The sequence below is a fragment of the Notolabrus celidotus genome, chromosome 1, assembly GCF_009762535.1.
Source record: "Notolabrus celidotus isolate fNotCel1 chromosome 1, fNotCel1.pri, whole genome shotgun sequence".
In the NCBI taxonomy this organism is placed as follows: Eukaryota; Metazoa; Chordata; class Actinopteri; order Labriformes; family Labridae; genus Notolabrus; species Notolabrus celidotus.
In genome coordinates this window covers 42,255,077-42,269,548 of record NC_048272.1, presented here as the reverse complement: position 1 = coordinate 42,269,548, position 14,472 = coordinate 42,255,077, and the positions used below count along the sequence as shown (strand labels likewise).

Below are 14,472 nucleotides of genomic sequence, written 5' to 3'. Positions count from 1 at the left end.
CTGCCGGTGTATTGCTGACATGCGCAATTGTGCAGTCACGCCCACTGACATCAGACCCTAGACATCAAACTACGCTCCTATTATATAAATAATGATTTATGTTACATTTTTATGGATTTCTTAAATAACAACCACATTTAATGAAACGATTGTAATAGATCGATGCATATTAACAACATAATAAAATGGACCTTCTCATTATTTAATTATTCAGTGCTTGTATGTATATATTCCCCTTGTACAGTTTCTCTCCTTTATATACAGTATATGTACATACATATGTATATATATTAATACTGTATTTTTATTTTATTTTATTATGTTCAAATATATATTTCTTGTCTGTGTATATATTTATTCATTCTATATATTTCGAGAGAGACACTACCAGGCCGGATGCAAATTCCATGTATGTTCATACTTGGCAATAAAATCTGATTCTGATGAATACTGTACAGTTTGTGTGAATTATGATTTCATAATTCTATTTAACAAAAAAATCCTGACAGATTAATACCATCATTTAAAACAGGTTTGATCACCAACTACTGTCCTTTACAACAAATTGATTTCTGGTTAACTTGTATTGATATCTTTATATATATTTTTAATGGTTTATCTGTAACTTCTTATATTGTTTGTACTTCTGCACCTTTTGTATCTATCCTTCTATTAGAACTTTATTTCCTTGAATTTTTCTTTTAATTTTTATTGGCAAATTCATTGACACTTAAAAGGAATTTGACTTAGTCTTTGGTGCAGAAGACAATATCTCACAGGACAGTTGGTTTTTACTCAATGGCTCCATCCAAAAAGTCATACAGGATGTAGTTGAGCTGTTTCTATAAAGAACTGTCAGGGAGCAGTTCCTTGAGTGAGATTACATTTATGGTAAATATAATAAGATTAAAATGTTGTAGGAATATGAAAAAATATATACTGTAAATGGGGGGCCAAAGGACACACAAAATGTACAAGAAGGTGCAATAGAGGAGCTTATGATTATGCAGATTGACAGTGCTATCCATCCATCGATCCATCTTTAATGCATCACATCTAGTTCACACCTTTTTCAAATGATTTTTAATTTTTTATTGAACTCTTCAAAAAATAGACATATTCCAAATAAATTAAATAATAATATAAATTAAAATTAAAAACAAATAAACAAAAATCAAAAATAATAATATTAATCACGAAAGGGATTCTGCTAACACAAATACAGCATCAACACATAATAAATTAAACAAACAAAAATATGAATTATATATACATTGATTTAAACAGTGTGTTCCTTTTCCACCCACTGTAGGGGCCATGTCTTCCCACTGCAATAAAATGTAAAGAAGATTTAATTTGACATAAAACATCACTGGAATTCAAAACATGACAATGTAGAGGACAATGAGCCTCATTGAGCTTCAGTATGTACCTCATACTGAGTATGTTTACATACACACAATAACCCGATTAGTGTAAATTACCTGCATATGTTAATAATTTGACTAAGGTAGTTACATGTACTCTGTGTTTACGTCGTGTTCTGTTGTTCCTTCTTTTCTGAAAGCTCAAAAACAAGGCAACTGGACTGTTTAGAGTTTGGGAAGACGTTTTGCCTCTCGTCCAAGAGAGGCAAACGTCTTCCCAAAATCTAAATAGCCCAGTTGCCTTGTTTTTGAGCTTTTAGAATAACTATGACCTGGATGAGTGAGAATTTACATGGAAGTTGTTCCTTCTCACAATTTAAAATTGGGTAAAATGAATGAATAGGACCAAAAACGTACTTAACAATATATAACTTGCAATTCAAAGTACATGAACGCCAAAAATATATATATTTTTAGAGTCAATGAAATAAAATAGAGAGAAATTGTACATACCAGATGGAACAGGGCTCCCACTCGACCAATTCCATTTGGTTCCCCTGAAAAATATTTCAACATGATTAGCATTATAAGCCATCACATGGTCAGAGGTCTTCAGTGTTTCCAGTTGAGGTGCATTTAAATCTACTAAATGTATCTAGCAATGGTATATTTTTACATTACACTTTTTAGCTCAAATTTTGACAAAGCAAACCTTTTTAATTTTAGTCTTGACCACCCTCTTTACCGGAAAGTATTGGTCTTCCCCTCGGACCATATGGCTGCATTCTGAAAGAGCAAAAAAGTGTCAACTGTTTATATAACTGCAAGAAAGACGCACAGAAAGATAACTATCATTCTTGTTGAGAAAAGACAAGTCTTGCACAACACTGATAAACTAATGCACAATTTTATAATAGATTAGTGCAATGCTCTCCTTTTTGGTCTTCCAAAAATTACAATAAATCAGCTGTACGAGTGGTAACACAGAACAGGTGGAGAGCACACATTACACCAATTTTAAAATCTTTACACTTGCTGCTTGTGAGTTTTCATATAGCACTGCATAGCTTTGCACAGGACTTCATCTCAGAGTTGCTTTCAGTTTGTGAACCAGGAAGGCCCCTCAGATTCTTCGGCTCATTAGTTGTTCCACAGATTAGAACAAAAACTTATGGATTTTACTCATCAAAGAATGCTGCATAAAGGGCCTTTCAGATAAGACGCAGTGGGAACTGCCTTTAGCTGTTTAGCCCATATCCTTGTCGTTCAGTGCACCGCCCTCCGTGCCACTCTTGTGTGCTGCATGAAAGTTAAAAAAAATTATACAACAACGCAGCACTCCTTGACGTCCCCTCCGCGCATCCAATAGGAGGGTAGCTAAGATCACAGGAAATGCTGTCTCACTTTCCTGAGCTCTAGTTTAAAGACCTGCCCAGACATCGGCAAGAAAGATCTTGTTTGGAAAGATATAGACAGTTAAGGCGTACCAGGTATGTTTAAAACAGAGCAGCAATGTGTGTCATGCTCGTAAAGCGGTCGTTTTTGCGCTGCACCTCCTGGGTGAACCTAAACTATCCCACATCCTGACATGTCCTGATGATTTAATGGACACATGCCCTCTTTTTCTTTGCTGCTTGTCTCCCCCTCCACAGCAGAAGAAAAGTCGGGGGTTTTTTCTCAATAGTGGACAACTAGGCCTACATAGTGTTGTGGCAGAAGCTACTCTCCCCAGCTATTTTCCCGACTATTGTTTGGTCACCTAGCAACCCAAGTGATTGCTAGGTCCTATCCAGGCAGCAACCTCGGTCTGAAAGTATGAGACCATGCGGAAGTGCTAAAATCTGCATTTCGTCAAGTGTCCGCTTGAGGCGGGCTCCAGAAGTACCATAAACCACATACACACCAACCCAAAAAAAAAGGCATTTTCACAGCAAAAATAAACATTTTTACAACCGGGTACAAAAAATGTCCACTGTCTGAATAGTTAATTTCACTAACGAAACACACTGCACAGGGGCTGACTTTTTTTCTTACTCAGCAGTTTAGAAGATATTTAAAATGCAAGTTCGCTCAGAGGCACAGCTCAGCTCACGTGACTGACGGCCGCCCTACAGCTGTTAGTGTGGAGACTCAAAGCCCGCCTCATTTACAATATGGCCGATTTGCTTCAAAACTCTGTTTCAGAAACAGATGGGTGTCGTCACGAAGACTACTTCCATTTATTATACAGTCTATGGTCCTATCTGAAAGGCCCTGAAGGAAGTGGGAGCTGCTGCTGAAAGCTGCTGTAATGTTGCTGTATGTGCTGCTGTGATAAAAATTACATGTAAATCATTCTTGGAAACATCATCAAGAAACATATTCTCTTACTCGGGACAGTTTCACAAGTTTATGTGTACTACAAAATTTCGTTTTTACCAGGGCGGAGGGAGGAAGTAGCAGAGAGAAGTCCCATGATTCCTCGCAAGCCTCAAAGTCATCTTTTGTAATTGTTTTTTGAGAGCCCCCTAGCGGTGAAGTTTACATACAGTATGTTTATCTTTTACTGTTTTAATTACATTTATTTTATAACTATTGGAGTGCATTAATTGTTAGTTGTAAGTCAATTTTTGTCTATAATGTTTTTTCACTATTATCTGTTCTTTCTTTTGCTGTAAAGCACTTTGATTTGTATGTCATTTGTATGAAAGGTGCTAAATAAATAAAAAATAAAACTTGATTGATTGATATGTCAATGGTAAATGTAGTAGAACCAGTAAATAAACTGTCCAATTTGAAATAGAGTATGTAAATATAGGATGGCTAAATAACCTTGAGGCAAATCTTTGTTGTTGTTCTTCTTGGTTTTCTTCCTTGGAGGCATGCCTGTTGAAAATAAAGTAAATAGTCTGTTCAGAGCTGTTATTATAATATTACTACTGTTCTTAATACCACTACTCTACAAACACATACTGAGTTTCACAATACTGTTTCAAATACATAGTTGACTACAAGATGTACCTTCAGACCGAACATTAACATTTTCATGGGAATCAAATACAAGCTTCATTGCATCTTGTTATTAATTTTGAACATAGAATAGTATACTACATTATCACAATATTTTAATATCTTAATTTGGCTTCCCACACATGAACTAACTTTATAAAACAACTGTGATACTAATTGGATACATACACTGTTTTAAGATGTAACCACAACATACCCTGGTTCTTTTTGGTTGCAGTAATGTGTGCAGGACTGGTGGGGGTCTGAAAGGCAGGGGCAGTGGATGGCTGGGTCACAGCGGAAGATGAGGGCTGGGTGACAGAGGAAGTGCAGGGCTGGATGGCAGAGGACGTGGAGGGCTGGGTCACAGAGGAAGTGCAGGGCTGGATGGCAGAGGAAGTGGAGGGCTGGATGGCAGAGGCAGTGGCTGGCTGGGTACCAGCGGAAGTGGAGGGCTGGGTGACAGAGTAAGTGCAGGGCTGGAAAGCAGAGGAAGTGGAGGGCTGGACGGCAGAGGTAGTGGCTGGCTGGATGGCAGAGGCAGTGGAGGGCTGAGTGACAGAGTAAGTGCAGGGCTGGATGGCAGAGGAAGTAGAGGGCTGGACGGCAGAGGCAGTGGCTGGCTGGGTACCAGCAGAAGTGGAGGGCTGGGTGACAGAGTAAGTGCAGGGCTGGATAGCAGAGGAAGTGGAGGGCTGGACGGCAGAGGCAGTGGATGGCTGGGTACCAGCGGAAGTGGAGGGCTCGTGTTGTTGGTCAGTCCAACCTCAATGGAGCAAAAAGACTGTATTTAATGCATTGTCTGATCAGAAAGCTTTCATAAACTGTTGATGAGTTTTTAGAGTAGACTGAGCAACATGTTGAAATTTTAAATGATCAAAGATACAAAGGCTTACCATTGACCAACACCTCATATAACGCCTTCATTCGGTCCAGGCATTTTGCAGCCTGTTCTGACAGCTGCCATTTCGGGTGCAGGGCCGATGTTACCCACGTGGCAGGCTTCTTTGCTGGTTTAGCAGTAAACAGTACGGCCCTGAATCCCAGTGTGCTTAATTTCTCCAGCTGATAGAAAATTTCAAATGTCATACAGAAATACCACCAGCCTTAATTTTGTGAAATACAATTACAGACTTTAAACACATACCAATATGGATGCCTCATCCATGACATGTGAGGTGGTTTTATTCTTCCTCTGGTTTTTTAGCCAGCCCTCTTTTTTGGCCTCAAACTTTTGCAACTTTTTGGCCAGCCTTTGTTTCCTTGGCTGCAAGGTGTTGCAAGCCTTGCAAGTCTTTGTGGCCACACCAATGACAGCTTTGCAGCTGATGCATGCAGTTGTAGTGGATCCTCGTGGCATCTTGAACCTGGAAAAAAAAAAATAGTCACACATAGTCAGCTACGGTTGTCAACCTTCCATGATTGGCCTGGAGACTTTATGAATTTTCCTCAGTCTCCAGGAAAATAAAAAATAAATGTAAAGAGCTCTGTTGACATACTGAATTAATCTTAGCTGGATGTTGCCATTGTGTAACAGCAGGAATTGAGTACATTGCATATTTTCATTCATGATCATCATGTCTGTGCAGGACTGACTAGTGTTTTTATTTTTATTTTTTTGAGAGAGAGAGAGAGAGAGAGAGAGAGAAAGGGAGACCCCAACATAAACATGCAAAGTCTACTTGATAAAGCATTCCTTCAACCGTTACTGAATAATGATATTCTAATTTTATTAAACTATTAGGATAATTAATCAGTGGTCCAACTTGATAGTTTAGTCATTTTATTAGACTTATTTTGTTAAAATGGCCCTTTTCTCTGTATTAAAGTTCTAGTGCCCAATCCAGAGGTGAAGCTTTGATAATCACCTCAAAAGGTGAAGTAGCTGTTTAAAACGGAACGAATGATGGCTGACACGTCGGCCGTAATAAGCAATAAACATCCATGTTCATCTTTAAGTTCATATTGTGTCTTTTTGCATCACGTGTCCTCATTTCTTACCATTTAGTTTGTCCAGAGCGATCCTTGTCAACTCAAACGGCGCGTAATAGGGAGTCTTCATCAGCTGAACTCTGAACTCTTGGATGGATAAGGCGCGCCTCCTCTCCGCCCCCTCTCCGCCCCTCCCCTCTCCTGCCCCTGTCTCCCCTCTCCAGAGGCTCACATTTTAAATCCTTTTTTTCATACACTTATGTTTGAACTAGAACCCCCACATTTTCACCAATTGTTCGTGAGATTGAGCACTGTCACTAAAACAAAAATCAACCTCCTAGGTCTTTTCTAAGAGGTTTTGTGAGCCCACAAGTCACCTAAGGCCCCACTCTACTTTCACAATTGAAACCTCTTTATCAAAACATCAAAAATAGGTGTTAAATAGGTAGACATGTTTCAAAACGCAGAAGGTCATTCTCCCCTATGTGCTGTATGCTTTGGGAACAAGACTGATGTTAAACACTCTTTTTAAAGGTGCTTAAAAGAGCTAATTTTAACATTTGAGGCATAGCAGAGACATGAAGCCTTTTGACATGTTCAACCCTGTTGCTCTTTGGCTCTCATAATGAGCATATGTTACAAAGATATGAAAGACATTAAAATGAATATTAAAACAGTGAAGGATGATAAATTTGATTAACTTTTCTATAAGGAAAGAAAAAAAAGAACTAGGATGAATTAATATGGACAAGACAAGAGCATAAGAGATTTTAAATATATATTGCTTATTAGGTAAGGGAAACTGAGATTTCTCTAAAAGACCACAATTCCCAGGAGTTAAGTCATACAGTTTGATACTGAATGGCACCATATTTGTAGTCTTTTCAGTTTCTAAAAAAAGGTTCTGACTAGGGCTTAAATAAGATATATCCACATAATATGTCACGTGTCTCGTGTGGCCGAAGTATTAATTGCATTGTACATACATGATCTATGTTAAAATAAAGTACATATATTTGTTTATTTCGGATATTTTGACTGCTGTTCTAGAAACCGGAATTTCGTTCGTTATGTCTGGTGTCGTGCAAGGTGGGGACATAATTAGGTTGTAAAAATGTGTATCTACCGACTATTTCTAATATTTACTAAAGCCGAATGGGTTTTGTAAAATAATTTACACGATTAATATTTCAAAAAGTGATGGTGCTGGTTAATTTCACACAGTTTAGCGATTTTTGTTGATATTGCGTTTTGTTTAGGTAATTCTTCCGGTTTCAACTTTTCGTTCATAAATATACATCTATCTGCTAAATATATCTTATGAATTCTACAGCCGAAGTAGAAGTAATATAAAATATCTGCGAAAATCTTTAAGAAAAACAAAAGTTGATCTTTTTATTTCATATTATTTAGAGAAATGTGGAGTCGAATATGCGTGGACTACAGCTTCCGCATTACGTCATTGACTTTCAACTAATGGGGAGATACACATGATTCACAGTGTAAATGCATATTGATAGCCATTTTTATGACCCTTATCTATGAATAGGGCAATTCTATGTAATCAGGGCACTTACCATATGGTTGTGGGTTTACATTTATTGGTTGTCCAGCTTTTTTCTTTTCTTTTGTCAGCAGAAAATACATTTATGGTTCTAGATTGGTTTATTACTCGGTTGAAATTCAAATATGAAAATGCTACTTTAAACAATTTCAATCACCTAAATGAAATGTCCACAAAGGATATGCAATGCAATACAATGTACATTATCTGCTCAAATCATTTATTTTTCTTTCAAATCTCTCCTAAACACAGGTTGTTTTATTGTGGATATCTTTAAGTTTGTGTACTTTGTGGTGAAGCACCATAAAAGCTTTCGTTTGCAATCTTATTGAGATACATAAGACAAGTCCACAGTTCCCATACATATATTTTTAATAGAAGAAAAACACGAAACGACACCTCCACACGACTGACAATAGAAACACACCAACAGTCTTAACTCAAACCAGGAGAGTACAACCACTAATTTGCAAGTTGATCTTCAAGATGATCAACCAAGGGGAGAAGGAGATCAAAAGGGGCAAGAGTGTGCAAAGGGCCAGAAACAGTAGACTGCTTTGGGGGGAAAGTCACAGTTCTTCATCAGAGGAGGAGCTAGTTTCCAGGTTTTCCTCTTCATCAGCAGAAGAGTCATCCACAGACACCGTTTGCAGTCCCAAAACACTTTGGTATATTGTACGTGCTGCACCCTGCTGAGCTTGAACTACGGACAATCTTCTTTTTAGCAGACAGAGTAGCCCCTCGCGTCCTCTCTCCGACAATGCCACAGCGCTACCTGACAACAGGACATTATATTAAAATTAAAATTAGAAAAAATAAAAAGCTACAAGCAATTACCAAAAAATGTTTATTGCACTCACTTTGCTGGGTGATTCCTTCAGAAAGATGGGATGAAAGCTCTTCAATCATGCTCCTCATGTACTCCCAGTGCTGCTTGACTTCACGAACCACAATAACCTCCTCTTCTTTTAGTCTGGTCAGCAGCATCACCTTGTCATGAACTCTTTTTTTCTTTGCCATATCGCCATGACCTGCAATTCGTCACATTAAAGTGTTATAAATAATCTAACATTTCTCTCAAGGCATGTGCAGCAGAATAGTGTATTCAGTGTCTTTCAACATTTGCAGTTTGAGATAGAAATTTTGGCTAAGCAACACACAGCCAGGCTTCTGTCCTGTGGTGCTATCCCAGTACATCAGAGGGGTGCAGTGATTGCAATACAATAGGACAGTCGGGAAATTACATTTAGTCCAGAACAGAGCCGCAAGACTGGCGCTGAACTGTGACAGAAGAGCTAATATCACAAAAATTCCCTTTACTTTAGGTTGGTCATTGATGAATGAAAGGACAAATTTCTCTGCTTATTTTTTTTTTTAATATTTCAATGCCAAATATTTTGTGAAATCAATTATTCTTTAGCTCACAGAGGCTGTTATCATTCATTACTGTTGTTGTTATTATTTTGATTTCTGATTTCAGTATTTGCTACTTGGGTAGTGGCTAATGGGGATACTGAAATGAGTTCATTCAACCTTGTTGCCCCTTTACATAATCTATAGGAAAAAGGAAATTATTTGTCTCCCTGGGTTGCCTGATTCAATAAGGGTGTGTCTAAAACACTTTGCAACACCTAAAGACAAAGGGCAGCTGATTGGTTTACTTAAATTTGTTGTTAGACTCAGTGGGCAGGAGTTGAATACAGATATTAACACAACTATCACTTACATTCCCAAGGCCAGGAGTAGTTGTCCTCTGCCAAGAGCTCGCTAGGTGGAGGGAGTTTATCAGCTTCCCCCACAACAGCATTACGTTTACTGATGGCATCTTCCAAGGCTTTCTTTTCTGCAGCAATCCTTTTCCTTAGCTGATGTCTCCGCTTATTGCCATCTAGTATTTGAAACAAAAAACAATTTATTGTACACTTACAGACTAATGAACATCAATATGAGTAAGTCTAGGCTACAACAAAAAAGTTTTTTTTTCTATAAATGCATTAGCTATTTTGACAGTGTATAAAAAGAGTACTGATTTTGTTAAGTCACTTCTTGAAAAATAAACAAATCTTCACAGTTGGCGGCATTTAATCTCACCAGACTGACGATACAGCTGATATTTTCGCTGCTTGATGCTCAGATACAGTCCTTCTATGGTCTTTTCCAAGTCGTTTTGACTGGTTGATCCTTGTGAAGAGAAGTATAAGATTAATTCACACCAATATCCGTTTCGATCAACCTCTTTTCATCTTACCTAGACCAGAACTGATCCAAATGAGTCTTTGAATTGTGCAAAAATGAACATTTCCACTGTACCTCTTGTCCACTGCTGAACATCTGACACCCATTGCTGGACTGTGTCTTCCTGTAAAGACAACTCAGCAGTGAGTTTCTTAAGGTCCTCAGACACCTCTGAAATCCTTTGTACAGTCTGTCAAAACAAATGTTGAAGTTACAAACACGTGACCCAAATTTGAAACAATCGTGCTTAAGCATGGCAAGGGACAATTTTGCTAGCGTGAGTGCGCCCTTAGTCATACAACACCAGTCTGGTCTGTACCTTGATGTATCTTTTGGCCAATGTCCGGTCAAGGTTTTCTGCCTTCCTTTTTTTCCAGCCACTTGCCTGGATGGTGAGCATGTCTGTGCGAACTTAATAGAAACTGTATATTAGGCAAGGTAATCAAAAACTAAATAAATTAGATGCAACTAAAAACTACTTACCAGCTTTTGACATGTACTTGGAACATATGGCTGCTCGAGAGAGGAAGCTGTTGACCTGTTCAACCTCCTCCCCAATTGTTGTCCCTGCTCCTTCTTGATTACGTCCTCCCCATTGCAACTACAACATATTGACTCATATGTTACCATTTGGAAAACAGAGTGGGTTGGCAGAGGACCAACAGTAATAACAAATACAGTATAAGTGACTGTCAATCATTACCTCACACATCCAGGAATGTGCTTTAGCATGCATGATGGAGAGAAATGGACGCATATTCAACAGGTCTTGCAACTCCGGACAGTGGCCCACAACCCTCTGTAAATACGGCCAGTATTTGCAGACCACGTCTGAGCAAAAAAACTGTACATTCTGCGAAGCAAGCTGTCTCTGGAGATATAAGGGATATGCAAATATCTCTCCACGGAACATATTCAATGCCTTCAGCAGAAACCCATGACGGCAGACAGCAACCTCAACACCCTCCTCGTCTACTTTGCTGGCAGACTTGTTTGAGGACTCTCGTGCTGCCACCCACTCGCCTGTGCCACACCTCCCTTTTGCAGGATTCTAAAAGAGAAGATGGCAAATACAGACATATACACAGTGCTAAGTGGTATAAATTAAGCTGTTGACATAAGTAACAGGATGCTTTATGGAGTCATCATATTAATACACAAGATTTGCAAGTAGTAGGCTACAAGCATTCAACAAGGCACAAGAGTAAACGAGGAGAAATGTAAATTAACGTTACATGTCGTGTTGTCCCATGGATGTAGTCGACAAAGGAGGTCACTTCAGCATCCTTGGCCAGAAACACACCATCAAAAAATCCATTAGGTCTAAAGAAATAAAAACACAAATATTGGTGAAACCTACCAAGGTACCACTTATGACACTCTAAACTATAAATGGACAAGAACTCTACACACCCTGGTTGGCTCTTAAAGCGGTATAGTTTGCGGTTCCCATCGACTGCAACAGCTAACATGGAGGGTGTGCATGCAGGGCACTGAAAATGCTGCACCTGAGACAGCCTTTCAACCTCAAATTTTGCATAGGTCCATTCCAGGAATGACTTCTGCATGGTGTCTCCACATATCTTACCACTCTGATAGCAAGGGGAATCAAAATGCATCATCAAAATCATACAAATGTATCTGAAAATCATTCAAAGTTGTGGACAATTACTTGAATCAGGTACTCACCCGGCCGAAGAGTTTTGTGCGCTGTTCAAGCATGCTAACAAAAGCTTGCCGTGACATTCCTGGTGCAGTTATCTTGAGATCCTCATACGTAGTGAACAAATCCACTTCGTACACTGTCTCAAAATTGACTGTGGCTTGCCAGTAGCCACTTTCAACCAGATCCCCAATGCTCACTGACAAAGTTTTTCCGCAGGAACAACTCAACGTTGGAAGGGAAAGATTGTATCGTCCTGAAATGTAAGACAAAAATAATTAGTTTAATTCACAAGCCATTTAAAGAGATATTATGAGAAGAAAAAAAAATACCATTCATTCCAATCAGAATGACTTGCTTCCCTGCAGAAACAGTCATTTGACCAGTGGAGCAATCACAGAAGGGAAGCACTATTGGTAAAAAGCATTCTAGGAAGCAAGGGAAGAAATATTTTACATTACTGTAAAAATCTATTTAATCATTCAACAGTGGGTGTGTGCGCTTTCATTATGAAAAAATAAAATCACTGAAACTTCACAAAAGATGGCATTTAGATTAAAGTCAATGTACCAGTTTTAGTAGGCCTATATGATCTTGAACATACAAAGTACCCTTTTCATGGTAGGACAATTTTCCTTCCTCATCTTCCTTGATGTAAGTTGATGGTGGGAGTGGCCTGAAGAATCCCTCCATCATTGATGTCCTGTTATGGAGCACCATGGAGTCATGTTTGGCGACATCACAGGCTGTGCAGTGAAGGGGTCTTGGTAAACAATCGTGACACATCACAACTGCAACCTTGGCTCTACAGTGGTGGCAAATTCCCTCTTTAGGCTTCTCGGATAAGAGCATCTGGTTAACCATAAAAGGCCTTAACACAGTCCACTTTTCAAAAGTGGAAGCTTGCCTATCCTTCCAATGTGATGGGGCGGGTTGTTGAGTGGGTCCCAACAGGTCTTGTACTTCTTGGATGAGGGAGCCTTTAAAATAAAGGGGGGGTAATTATAGTTATGAAACAACGGTAAAATTAAATCACTACATGACAAGACAAGTAAGGAAACAAGCACACAAACTACCTATGTCTTGAATGGTCCCACTCTCTAGTCCACTAGTAGACGGAGCACATGAAGGGTCCATGCTTCCAGAGGTAACTGGAAGAGTGAGTGTACATTTTTATTTTACATTCATTTATCCAGGTTAGTCCCATCAGAGATCTACTTTTCAACGGACACCTGGTATTTTAGAAGTCCTTCCAAGAATAAATAAAAGTACTGAATTGATGTGGGGAACAAAACCAACCTGTGGCTGAACCTCGCTTCCGTTTCTCTCCAGTTCTACTCCTTTTCGGGGGAGGATTCCCTTCCTGGTCCACCTCAACCCAAACAAACTTTTCTGAGCCCGTTTTAGACGCTCCAGTAGTTTGCTTACCTTGATCCTCCTTAAATAAACACCACAGGACATGCCAGTGTTACTTAATACGTATCACCACTTAACGTTACAAACAATGATGTTACCTACCACAAATAAATGTGAATATGGCACCGATTCTGAAGCGTCACATCAGGAAAACCCACTCTAGTTTTGCCATTTCTAAGGCGACAATTAAAACTTATAGCCTACCTTGCACTCATCCAAGAGCACATCGGCAAGAAATATGGCGTCGTCGTCTTCAAGCGTATCCATTGTACTTCACTGCGTTGAATCGATTGTGAACTAAAAGTTACCAGGTGTGCGCCTTCGGCCTTTAAATTGCCAGTGGGCGTGACTGCACAATTGCGCATGTCAGCAATACACCGGCAGACCATGGCATAATACGCCTTTTGAATGTGTTTTTGCTTCGATACCTGGAATGGGATCTTTGTTTAACACAGATTTAAGTTATGTTTTTGCAACTGACTAAATTTTTTCCAGTAAATACTCCCTGCAAGATGGAATAAAGAGGTCGATCACAAGTGACGATTACCAATACGTCATGATTTGACGTCAGTGTCATGCGCCCGTTTGTAGTTCTTGTCGCCGGCCGTTTACTTTATTGATTGCATTTGCTGGTATTAATCTAATCTGTCAGGATTATTTCCTGAAATAAAATGATGACATTATGTAAATCACACAAATTGTACAGTATTGTCTTTATGTGTTGTTACATTTTATAATGTTGTTAATATGCATCGATCTATTACAATCGTTTCATTAAATGTGGTTGTTATTTAAGAAATTCATAAAAATGTAACATAAATCATTATTTATCGAATAGGAGCGTAGTTTGATGTCTAGGGTCTGATGTAAACCGTTTAAAGAGAGACTTTTAAGAATAAACGATATCACTTGCAATGGATTGTGGGATAAGTAGTTCCTTGACTCCGGACGAAAATTATGTACACAGTCTTGTACCTTTACCTTTCTTTCTGTATTCAACGCCGTTTTGTTGCCGAATTAAATGCACTATAATCACGAGTGTCTGTGAAGCTTTTTGTCTTGGTCCCAGTCGCTAATGTCTTGATATAAGGATTTGTGAAAAATCGATGGAGGATTCGAATGGGAAAATGTACTTCCGGAACCAGAGCCGCCGAAAATGTCCACTTCCTCCCGGTTCTTTCGTGATAGCGTCCATAGCTACCACCATAGCAACGGTAGAAACGTAACATTACAACGTTTGTCTGGTGAGACCTGAAAAAATCTTTGTGGAAACGAACAAACCAGAGATCATAAACGTAAACCGAACG

General features: G+C 38.9%; 2 protein-coding genes across 4 annotated transcripts; both read right to left on the bottom strand.

Moving 5' to 3' along the window:
- Positions 1 to 1,129: 1,129 nt before the first annotated feature.
- LOC117818046 (G8 domain-containing protein DDB_G0286311-like) lies at positions 1,130 to 6,418 on the bottom strand. Its single transcript, XM_034690906.1, has 8 exons — positions 6,357 to 6,418; positions 5,503 to 5,722; positions 5,252 to 5,420; positions 4,573 to 5,121; positions 4,179 to 4,232; positions 2,080 to 2,153; positions 1,881 to 1,924; positions 1,130 to 1,328 (listed from the first exon to the last, which is right to left on the bottom strand). Exons 2-8 carry the CDS (start codon positions 5,713 to 5,715, stop codon positions 1,280 to 1,282), a joined length of 1,152 nt encoding a protein of 383 aa, XP_034546797.1. The 5' UTR covers positions 5,716 to 5,722; positions 6,357 to 6,418; the 3' UTR covers positions 1,130 to 1,279.
- A 1,787-nt stretch (positions 6,419 to 8,205) lies between these two features.
- LOC117824805 lies at positions 8,206 to 14,228 on the bottom strand. 3 transcript variants are annotated; one of them, XM_034700307.1, is made up of 16 exons: positions 13,370 to 14,228; positions 13,049 to 13,187; positions 12,826 to 12,900; positions 12,361 to 12,729; positions 12,082 to 12,177; positions 11,776 to 12,005; positions 11,500 to 11,678; positions 11,322 to 11,409; positions 10,790 to 11,137; positions 10,570 to 10,687; positions 10,406 to 10,497; positions 10,162 to 10,276; positions 9,943 to 10,032; positions 9,578 to 9,739; positions 8,712 to 8,882; positions 8,206 to 8,626 (listed from the first exon to the last, which is right to left on the bottom strand). In XM_034700307.1, exons 1-16 carry the CDS (start codon positions 13,430 to 13,432, stop codon positions 8,421 to 8,423), a joined length of 2,541 nt encoding a protein of 846 aa, XP_034556198.1. In that variant the 5' UTR covers positions 13,433 to 14,228; the 3' UTR covers positions 8,206 to 8,420. The 3 variants fall into 3 exon arrangements, with proteins under 3 accessions (XP_034556198.1, XP_034556273.1, XP_034556351.1); XM_034700382.1 differs by having other exon boundaries at positions 10,162 to 10,210; XM_034700460.1 differs by lacking the exon at positions 12,082 to 12,177.
- Between the last annotated feature and the right edge of the window lie 244 nt (positions 14,229 to 14,472).

Excerpts from the sequence above, each read along its gene's own strand:
- LOC117818046 (XM_034690906.1), bottom strand. The coding sequence starts at position 5,715 with ATGCCACGAGGATCCACTACAACTGCATGCATCAGCTGCAAAGCTGTC. Across the intron at positions 5,421-5,502 it reads TGGATGAGGCATCCATATTG|CTGGAGAAATTAAGCACACT; the intron begins GTATGTGTTTAA and ends ATTTTCTATCAG. Across the intron at positions 1,925-2,079 it reads TCAAGACTAAAATTAAAAAG|GGGAACCAAATGGAATTGGT; the intron begins GTTTGCTTTGTC and ends AATATTTTTCAG.
- LOC117824805 (XM_034700307.1), bottom strand. The coding sequence starts at position 13,432 with ATGGATACGCTTGAAGACGACGACGCCATATTTCTTGCCGATGTGCTC. Across the intron at positions 10,498-10,569 it reads CAAGTACATGTCAAAAGCTG|TTCGCACAGACATGCTCACC; the intron begins GTAAGTAGTTTT and ends GTTTCTATTAAG. Across the intron at positions 9,740-9,942 it reads TCAGCTGTATCGTCAGTCTG|ATGGCAATAAGCGGAGACAT; the intron begins GTGAGATTAAAT and ends TTCAAATACTAG.